The sequence below is a fragment of the Rhamphochromis sp. 'chilingali' genome (genome assembly GCF_963969265.1).
Source record: "Rhamphochromis sp. 'chilingali' genome assembly, chromosome: 22".
Lineage (NCBI taxonomy): Eukaryota > Metazoa > Chordata > Actinopteri > Cichliformes > Cichlidae > Rhamphochromis > Rhamphochromis sp. 'chilingali'.
In genome coordinates this window covers 24,818,200-24,828,788 of record NC_137950.1, presented here as the reverse complement: position 1 = coordinate 24,828,788, position 10,589 = coordinate 24,818,200, and the positions used below count along the sequence as shown (strand labels likewise).

Below are 10,589 nucleotides of genomic sequence, written 5' to 3'. Positions count from 1 at the left end.
ACCATTATTCTTTTAGGATAAACCTAAACTCTATAAACTAAGGAAGCAAAAAAAACCAAAAAAAAAAAACAAAGCCCACATACCACAACAGCTATAGTTTCATTTCTCTGCAGATTTCATTTCTCGAAACTCACAAAGTGGCTTTGCTGCCTTGCACAGCTGTGCGTTGCAGACAAAAGCGTTTTATTATGGTTGCAAAATGGGAAGTGTCTTTATTTAAATAATTATTAAAGGCAAAGCTGTTTGTACCAAAATAGGAACCAGCAGGGTTATTCCATGAAACATTATGATCAGAGTCACTAAAACAAGAATGCTTTTAAATAAAGCATTCACTAAATTAAACTCCTGGAAACCTTTACATATATAGCATTATATGTTTAAAAAAAAAGCCTCTCATGTTCAGTCCTCTGCACTGGGTCTGGTGTTCAGAGGGAGCTCTTAAGCCAAGAGAGAGAGGTCTGACTTCTCTCTTCTTGCAATGTTACTTCATGTTACTGGTCTGAGAAGCCATTTGAATTATCATAAAGGTACCTGAGTCACATTCTTAGATCACCATACAGAATTCAAAATGTTTGTCTGTATTTTGTCTGAGTGAAATGCATAGATAAATGCAATTGCATTTATCTTTGCATTGCAACTGCAACTGCAGCTCAAATTTCAATGTCTGAAATGTGCAGATATACATCTAAGTAGCTAAGTTTTAGTTTGCTGCACATTATCAGAAATATAATGTACTTATTAAATGCTCGTTAATGTCACAGTTATATATAATGTTTTCAGGACATTTCATGTTTCTTGATGTATATGGCTTCATCTTGATATTTAAATTTTTTTCTTTTGAATTGTTATTTATGAATAATTGAGTTTAGTCACCAAAGTGTTTTCTAATTGCAAATGACAGGATTACAGTGAACAGTGACAGGAAAGTCATAACTCTTCAATATATTTTAGTTTAATCATTTAAGGATCTGAAACATGTAAATGTGGCAAATGTACAAGAAAAGAAAAGAAGGCAGGCAAATACTTTTTCACACAACTCTATGTTTCTCTATTTTTGTACCTATCCTTATGTATTATACATTTTCTTTATGAAGTAAAACTGTAGCTGCAGATATTTACTTAATTCTTTTACAGCAAATAAAAGAAACGATGAAAGAAACAGAGTATTGATATCGATTATATTGATGCCAGTTCTGGTATTGTTATCAGATCCATACTCGTGTAAGATCGATACTCAGTTTCTGAGGTCAGCCCACTGTATTAAATAAATTATTTTTAGAAAATTAAAAAGAAAAGAAAAAAAACACCTCAAACAAGCACTATGAAAAATGTCTAAAGCATTTTGTGTTGACTGTCACATACATATTTTTATTTATAGCCTATAACACATTTAAACTACAGAAGTTGGCTCGTGGTACCTTAGAGACAGGTACATTTACAGATTTCCTACAATTCCAGATACACGTTTCGTGACGTGGTTTGTTGTGTAAACTATTTATTATTAAGTAAAAAATCACAGTCATTTAGCGGCTGTTAAAATGTGTTAAATGTTCAAATGATGATTAACTCATAAATCATAACACACCGTTCTCCACTGCATAAGCTGCAGTTATAGGTACTGGGAGAATACACTTGTGGTGTATAGAGCAGTAGCAGTCAGAAGTTGGCTAATTCAAAACACTGAGGGGGAGATTAATAATGTGACACCGTTACCATGGAGCCCTAACCACTACACACGGACTTTCAGGAAGAAGCAGGTTTGTTTGTCTTCCTGTCGTTTTTTAGTTACTGTGTGAAACTAACATTTATAAAACAGAAGAGAAAAACGCTTAGTCTAACCGCTAACAGAAAAAAACAAAAACGACCGAAATGTTTTATTTGCTGGGAAACTTCCTGTTCCGACGCTACTTGCTGTTTATTAAAAGTGATACATGCGTTTTTCACTTTAGTTGTTAATATAATGATGTTTTTCGCTATTCAGACAGGAAAACATACGGATGGACTCGGAGTATTTAAAAAGAAACCTGGGTCAGTGCCTGGCGGACGGGCTGGCTGAAGTGGCCGAGCAGCGACCTGTGAACCCGATCCTGTATCTGGCTCACTGGCTTTACAAGTACAGCTCAAACCGTGAATACCAAACAGAGGCGAGCTCTTCTTTTATTCATTACTGCACCTGTTACAGTTTACAAGTCATGCTATTTTATGACAACACAGTCAGAAAAAATACCTGAATCAAAAGATTAGTAAATCGGGGCATTAATAGGGGGGGGAGCCAGACAGATCTAATTTTTGCATATATTTCTGGTTATTTTTTATAAGTGTTGGAGACTCAAGATTATTGTCAATGCCACTAAGAAACAATTAAAAAAATTGAGAATCGGCATCGTGGAAGAAAAAAAATTCCCTGATAATAGTCGCTGTTTTGTTGTCCTGTCAGTAGGGGGTAGCATGCACAACTTATTGTCTAATATGAGGCGCAGCCTTTGTCACAGTGCAGCGAACGTAAATGACAACCTTGTAAGTTTGGGAATTAAATTGTAGTTTTAGTGTTGTTAACGCCAAAGGTCTAGCGTAGACCTCTGCAGTTACTAACCCATAGTGTTGGTGACTCTTGCTCTGTGGCTGAGCTGCTGTGGTTCTGTCCATATCGTGTTTAGGAGACTAGCCATGTGCTGCATAATAACAGGTGCAACACCATTAACTTACAAAATATAATGCTTGGTGTGATCATCAGAAGCAATACTATTTTGAAATAAAAGTACTGAGTTAATGCAGTTCTGCTGTCTGTTTTGATATGGATGTTTGGCTTGGTGACATCTCCACAATTTTTAAAACTAGAAATTTAAAACTGGGGTGGGGGTTCTTTTCTCTTTTTTTGTACTTTGTAACTTAAATTTGACCTTTATAATCTGAAAACTGTCCAACTTTGAAGCCCTCAAAGTATTTTGAGTCAATTTTATTCCCACTCCAGGTGTCACAATTTAAAGCCAAATATGTCTTTGTGTTATGTAACTAACATAAATAAGCATTCGTGTCATTTGTTTAAGAAGCTACAAGTGCTCAAATCTAAATTATTTTCAGTGGAGTAAACACTTGGAGTATTTTACAGTGTCGCACTATTAGCATTCATCAGCCTTATGTGACAGTATACAGTATTAAACAGAATCCAAATAGTTAAATTAGCACCATAATAACTACAAAAGTGCTGTAGTAAACAACAGCTGACAGTGAAACAGATGATTAGCTCTTGGAAGCTTCCACTGGCTGTTAAAGTGTGAGCAGTGAAACTATTTCTGCTCACACTACTAGTGCCTTAAAGCCTCTGTCCTTACATAGGTTTTAAGGGCTGATATAAAGGATAAAAGAGGCTTAGACAGTCTAAGCTTATCAGGCTGAAAAATTAAAAGCCAAGGTAACAAAAACCCAGTCACCTTTTTACCTTGACTCAGAAAGTATCAACAGATCCCTGCATGCCTATAGAGATCTACAGCCACTTTAGGATTACAAGGATTAAAAGGTCTAGGTGTAAGCTTTTGTAAGCTATGTAAGCATAGTTAGAAGGATCTTTGTTGTAACCACAATTTCATTTGTAGAAAAAGGCCAAACTGGCACTCCTGGAGAAAGAGCAGGCAAAAGCCAGAGAGGAGGAGTTACACCAGGCGAAGCTAAGGGAGGAGGAGCGAAAGGTCAGTGAGACCTGGGAGGAGTCGCAAACTACTTGTAAAACACAAAACTTTTAATCTAACCAAACATTTGTTTGTGTTTCTTACATCAAATTTTAAAAAATTAGTATGTATTGAGATGTTTTCTTATTTCTCCTGTTATCCTTTAAAATGACCAGTTGCTTATTTTCATTTCAATCCTCTCCACTTGCTTCCAATTACTCCAAAATACTTTTAAGCAAATCGTTTAAAAACATATAACATAAACACATCGACAGCTCTCTGAGAACAAGCCCACAGATTCTGAAGCACCCACCGCAGCCACAACAGGAGAAGTGGAGGACAGCAAACCCATACAAGATGAGAAATTAAACACACCCAATCTGGAAAACCAGAAAGGCGCAGAAGATCGCCAAACTGAAGTGCAGGAAAATGTCACTGAAAAGGAGGTGATAAGAATTTATGAGTGCCTCTGGAGGTGGTGGCAATCTCTGTGATATTTTCTGATTGTCCCTTTCATTTCTGTGGTTTTTGGTTTTGAGCCTTTAGTGCTTCTGGGGGGTTTTTTCTTTGGTGATGGGTCAGTCTACCAAGCTCACTCTAAACTGCATGACTTGCATCGTATGGTTTTTGAAAGAAACTACAAATCACTGACTATAAATGGTTTGAGATCTGCCAGGTGGACATCACAGATAAAGCAGCAACCAGTCCAGAGCCACCTGAAGGAAAACCTGCAGAGGCCGGTCATTCTTACCTATCTGAGGGGCAGGGCACAGAGGTCAAAGAGGAGTTTGAAGAGAAGCCTGATGAAAAAACTGAAGTGGAGACAAGGATGGAGCAAATAGAAGAAAAAACAGAAATAGAGCCAAGTACGAATAGTGTTGAGGAAAAAACTATCGAGGAGGAGGAGGAAGGAATTACCAGCCAAAAGGAACAGAAGGAAGGTGACCAAGATGAGGATAAGGTCAGGAGAAATTTTATCGTATTTGCCTGGATAATGTAAGAAATATCATTAAACAGGGGTCAAACACTGTCAAGAAAGAAATGGCACAACTTGATTTTGTTTGTGGTGCTAAAATAGTTTAGTTAGTAATTGTGGCTCTTATCTGCTTTGCAGGAGGTTGATCAGTCTGAAACTGCTGAAGCTGAGAAGGCTGGCCCACTACAGTCAACTCTCACACAAGATGGCAGTGATTCAAAATCAAATGAAACAGAAGATCAATACAGCAAGCAAAGTCCTCCTGACCTTGACTCTCACAACACAGAAAAGGTGAAGCGGGTGAAATGCAGACTGCGCGTTGAGGATTCAGTTTGGCACTTATTCAGATCGAAGAGGCAAGAGGTGCAGGCTCAAGTACAAGAAAAGATGAAGGAAAGATCAGCAGAGTGGTGAGGTAGATTTGAAGATGAGTTAAAGTTCAGGCCAGGGGAGGACAGAGGAGACAAGGAACACAAATAAAGATGAGAAGAGCAAGAGTTTTCTGAGACAACACAGTCAGACTGAGCACAGGTAGAAACACAGAATTATTATGTTCTCCATAATCTAATCTGCTTTACTTTTCCTTTACCATAAGGCCCATGAAGAAGAAACTGGCAAACCTGAAGATGCCATCCAAGTGGAGCCAGCTTCAGCTCCACAGAGTGAGAACATTGAACCTGTGAAGACATCTGAATCTGAACAGGAGGCACAGGAATCAGGAATTCTCCTGGACCAAGAAAAGGTGGCATGACCTTCTTTTGAATCCACAATGTTTCCCTTTAATACTTTGCTCATTTTTTAAACATTGAAGTAGAAAATTTGCCCAGGGGAAGCAGCACTTTTGGGTTTCAGAGTCAAAGGTCTGTTCAAAAGCTGGAAATAATAAAACAAGGCTTAACCAGAACTTTTCTGCCCTCAGGCAGGTGATGAAGAACCGAAGAGCAAAAGCACTGATTCCTCACCTCCAGCTGAGGTTGAGGTAACAGCAGAAGAAATGATGCAGCGCGGGGAACCTGAGAGTTCACAAGAGGAACCTGAAAAGTCTCCGTCTAACGAGGAAGACTCCCAGGAGAAGGTTGACCTGAGTGAATGCATTACTCATCTATTGGTTCTCAAACTTTTTCTTGAGAGCACCCAGCAAATATGTTTGGTTTTTAGCAATTACAAAATATCCAGTTTCAATTTTAGTGAAATAAAATATAGCATGATCATATAATTTTTTTCTAAATCATTGGAATATCATTCCCACTCTCTGGTCATTTAGGGACCATTTCCAGTGTCTCTGTGTTTGAGAATCAGTGTCTACATCTATATTCTGACAAGTGTGATATCTATTTTTTTTTTTTTTACTTAAAACTGATTAATTTGTAACTCAGCTTTGCTTGCTTTTCAGGACCAAGAAGAGGAAGAAGACCAAGCTTGATCACATCACATGTCCGAGCTTTTACCGAAGCTGAAATCATAAATGGTTACTAATGTGTGAATAAGAAAATACACAATAAATAGTGAGCCAACATAATTTATTATTGTTTATTCATTTGTCCTTTTTGTTTTTGCATAGCGTTAAAGATCCCCTCATTTTTAAAAGTTATGAAAACAACCCAGTCCACGTGCTTGTTTCCACATCACACTTGTGTAAGTAGCACAGTTGGCTTCCAGTCACGTTGCAGTGTCAGAAATCCCAATGGCACATCCACATGTTAAACTGAGATTAAAGGTGATTCCACATAAACTGTGCCCCCGTTTAGCAGGTGAATTTAAAATCAGCCTTGACTCAAACTTTGAGTGACATACAAGCGAATAAAGAAAACCTTTAATGTGATGGTCTGCTTCTTCAACCCACATTAGAGCAGACAATAGCTGAAACTGTAACTAGCTTTTTTAGTAGTAATGATAATATAAGTTTGCATGAGCTTTTATTGATCCTGTTATAGAAATGCTTGATTGTGTAAGCGTGCAAAGTAATTCTCGTCATGGCTGGCATTTCGACTGGATGACGCTGCAGTTTCCAGGCTGTTGAGTGACCTTTAGCCTGGAGGAGGGGCAAAGTTTGGTGCATATGACTGGTTTGTATTGAATGTTTCCGCATCTGCGTTCACCTTCTCGTCGCTGATGAAATACAGCTGTATTCAATCTGATCAGTATCTGCACCCAAGAGAGGCTGGGTTTGGGAAACGCTGGCAGATCAGCTGGAGTTGGAATTTAAATGCGCGTTTGAACGCGGTGCGGTCGAGAGTGCGCAACAACAGCGGAGCTGAGATGCTTTAATCAAGAACGGGCTGCAAAAAGAGGCTGTAATGGAACTCGTAACCAATGTTGTGGCCACGGTCGGTGGCCTCGTTACCGGTGTAATGAATTTCATCACTGACAGATTTCTCACACCGCCGCTGGAAGCAACTCTCAAATATTTAGAGGAGGCTGAACTCAAGACCACGAAGGGAGGCGAGTCATATCTGTGTTTACCGAAATAAACCATGCAATTATAAAAATAGTTTGTTTTAAAATCGTTTTTCCCTCCCAGCTGGGATTTGTTACGCATTTAGCCTGTGGCTAAACTTTTACCCTTTCACCTAATCTCTTTCCTTAGAAATAAAGACGTTCAAAGCCAAGTCTCTGTGGGAAAAGTCTGGAGCAGTTATCATGGCAGTCCGGCGTCCTGGATGATTTTTGTGCAGAGAGGTATTGTTCCAGTGACAGTTGGCTATCATAAACTATTGGCTTCTTACTTTAAGCCCTTTGGTTTTGCCTGCTACACAAAAGAGAAAGTTTGCCATACACATATTTTCCATTTCTTGTCAATTGTAGCCAAAAGGCAACATAGGGGAATGAATAAGGGAATGGATAACTTATACAACATCAAACATTCGGTGTCAGTTCAGGTATGGTGATTAAAATGATACAAACTATGAAAATGTCTGCACTGGAGGTGCAAAGTGGCTCTCAAATGCTGTGAATTTCAGTCTTTCTTCATATAAAGTACCTACATACTCTACAACTATGTCTGCCTCTTGTAACTTGAACCTTTGAGTGTGGATTTGCATAGCATAAATTTGAGGTAGTTCTGGAGTATTTTAACCTGGTGTGGTTATAATCCTCTAAATCTAAGCTATGAAAGGCACAAGGATGTATATGTAAATCAGTAGCTCACCTCGCCCCCAGAAGTGTCTCAGTATATTTTATTTCCCCCCCGTCAGAGAGGGCACATAATTGCAGTGCATCCACCGGACTTGGCTCTATTACATGAAATTGGCCTGAAAATTAAGTGTGGTCAAATAAGTATTTAGATTGTTGAATTAACAGAAAGTCATCCTCCTGTAATAATACAATCAAGTACTGTTCCACAATCCCTGCTTACCACACAAAATATGGGCAGTGTGCATATAATGAATACAACATGACCCCTCAATTGTACCTTTCCGTTTGTAACCGCAGTTGCTAGCTGTTAAGATTCTTAATGTTCTTTGGCTGCAGGAAGCTGCAGAGCTGTCCTCTCTGAAACCTCAGCTGGATGAACTCGGGATTCCTCTGTATGCTGTTGTAAAGGAAGATGTCGGCACAGAGGTCAAGAACTTCAGGCCATACTTTCAGGGGGAAGTCTTCTTGGATGAAAAGGTAAACTTTATTATTTTCCTCTAATGAACTGTTCTACCATGGTCAAACGTTATCTGCAAACTACATTTGGCCTGTTTTTAAGCAGAACTGCTTCCAAATACACTTGGACCCATTTAGGGTGTGTGAAAAATCCCTTTAGCTCTGCATGAATTAACCAAGCATTCCATATGCTTGCAGAGACGTTTTTATGGGCCTCGTGAGCGGAAGCTGGGTCTCCTGGCATTCCTGCGTGTTGGAGTGTGGATGAATGGCGTAAGGGCTTTCAGGAATGGGTTTGTGGGAAATGTTCTCGGAGAGGGTTTTGTCCTTGGTGGGGTCTTTGTCATCGGGCAAAGACAGCAGGTAAAAAATTTCACATTAATCCAATGTCATTGGAATGGTTCTAATATATTGCAATACAAATTTCTTAAGAGTGAAGCCATCATACTAGAAAATGTTTAGTATCTCTTGTCTGTTTGTCCTGCAGGGAATACTTTTGGAACACAGAGAGATTGAGTTTGGAGATAAAGTCAACATTGAAGATGTCCTCCAAGCTGTCAGAAAAATTCCACAGGAACTACAGTCTTTGGAGAAGAAATAATTCTTTGTATTACTCGTGTGTTTTTGAACATCTCATAAAATTAACAAACACCTTTCAGATAACATAAAATCTACAGCATTGTCTAAATATATGGTATAGACAAAATTTCTTTCAAATTAGGAAATTTGTACTTTTGATAGTTTGCCTGTCTCTTTAAGATAAGGATGCATTTTGCAGTATGACTGTTTTTAAGAGTCTGAGTGTGTTAATGATGGCCTGTCTTTAAACTCTATAGAAGAAGCAGACCTGATGCTTAATGCTCATTTTCTTAAAACTCTGATACCACTATGCTGTCCTGGAAGTAATGAGGCTAGTCTTTTGAACAATAAAATACATTTCGGTGCTCGGCAGATTTGTATTCTTTTTGTTTTTTCTCTATGCATTGAAGTTATTGAGTAGCTGGACTGATACCAGGGTGGGTGGAGGGTGGAACAGTTTTCAGAGCAAAGATCATCATCTAGGTTAAGTCTGGTGAGTGCTCTTATTAAGTTATGAGAACTATCAAAGTCACTTTGTACTAAGCACAGTTCAGAAAGCATCTTTGAGTCTTGTGTTTAGAAAGACTTCATTTTCTCCTGGATGTTGCTCTATTTATTTATTTTTTTCCTTTAACATTTTCATTAAGATTATAAAATATGAGCATTCTATTTTACTGCAGATATTCATCTGCCTAGAGGGACATGAGCTTGACTTGACGGCTGTGGTCCTTTTAAAACATGTTTTGTAATCTACTTGTGTTGGTTTTAGAAACCAATTACAAAGCAGGTTACACAACCTGATCTGCTGGATAAGCTCAGGAGATTTGGGGGGGGGGGGGGGTTAAAAATCAAACTTATGAAACTCAAACATTGAAAAGCATTGGTTAGATAAAGCCTTGCCACACAGTGTTCTAGTCTTACAAATTTAGTTTTGGGTGTAGGCATCTGTACCTTTTGAAAAACACCATGGAGAGCTACATTGCCAGAATAAAATGCAAAAATATTGTCTTCAGACATGAAATGTTAAATTTGCTCTTTGGAAACTGGAGTTTTGCTTAGGTCTGTTTTAATTATGCAGGGATTCTGGATTTGGTATTTAATTAGTATTTTGATGTGCTGTATTGTTGGATTAGGCTTGCCTTTTAGTATTTTGTTTCTCAAAAGAAGTCTTTTACCCATCTTGAGATGACTGACTCTGTTCCCATTCAGCTTTCTTAAATCCTGAAAGGGGATGTGTTTAATGTGTCTCTTTACCTGTAGCAACTTTAGCTTATTCTTGATAAAGTCAGAACCCTCTCACTGGAGGAACTGGTTACCCTAATATTCACACAGATGTTCACCCCCCTGTTCTTGTCTGAAGAACTTAAGGGGAGAAATGTTTGGAAAAAAAGATCAAGTAAGTTAGGGGTCTACTGTCTATTTAAAAACCAAACATTACCCAAAATCTAAATAAAATGCATTGTATATGCTTTGAGGAGTGGAGCTGTGGCTCTGGTAGCGAGGAAACTTGGTTTAGCCCTGTGCAGAGAGGAAAATTACATGACTACATTTCAGTTTAGAGATATAATTCACATTTTTAGATCTATTCAGTATTGTTTGTGGGAGTTGTGTTGAAAACCTTTAATATTGGATATTTCAAGGTCAGGACTGTTCGCCTCCCAACACAACCAAATTGTACTGAAGCAGCCTATTTGTGTTTTTGCATGGAGGGCTAGTCATGGGTGTATCACTAGGTCTAGTCAGATGTTTAGTAATGGATTTTGGTTTTACACTTGACT

The 10,589-nt window shown here is 38.4% G+C and overlaps 1 protein-coding gene and 1 pseudogene across 5 annotated transcripts; both read left to right on the top strand.

The window, feature by feature from the left end:
- Positions 1-1,715: 1,715 nt before the first annotated feature.
- dydc2 (DPY30 domain containing 2) lies at positions 1,716-6,360 on the top strand. Of its 4 annotated transcripts, none has more exons than XM_080873012.1 (9): positions 1,716-1,757; positions 1,982-2,144; positions 3,594-3,686; positions 3,941-4,111; positions 4,333-4,626; positions 4,780-4,932; positions 5,237-5,383; positions 5,561-5,716; positions 6,035-6,360. In XM_080873012.1, the coding sequence occupies exons 2-9, from the start codon at positions 1,998-2,000 to the stop codon at positions 6,062-6,064; spliced, it is 1,191 nt and encodes a 396-aa protein (XP_080729138.1). In that variant the 5' UTR covers positions 1,716-1,757; positions 1,982-1,997; the 3' UTR covers positions 6,065-6,360. The 4 variants fall into 4 exon arrangements, with proteins under 4 accessions (XP_080729138.1, XP_080729139.1, XP_080729140.1 ...); XM_080873013.1 differs by having other exon boundaries at positions 4,342-4,626; positions 6,035-6,336; XM_080873014.1 differs by lacking the exon at positions 3,941-4,111 and having other exon boundaries at positions 6,035-6,337.
- A 331-nt stretch (positions 6,361-6,691) lies between these two features.
- On the top strand, positions 6,692-9,177 carry LOC308390682 (peroxiredoxin-like 2A; annotated as a pseudogene). Its single transcript, XR_013974746.1, has 5 exons — positions 6,692-7,083; positions 7,229-7,320; positions 8,113-8,253; positions 8,431-8,595; positions 8,720-9,177. The product of XR_013974746.1 is annotated as a peroxiredoxin-like 2A (transcript).
- The last annotated feature ends 1,412 nt before the right edge of the window (positions 9,178-10,589 follow it).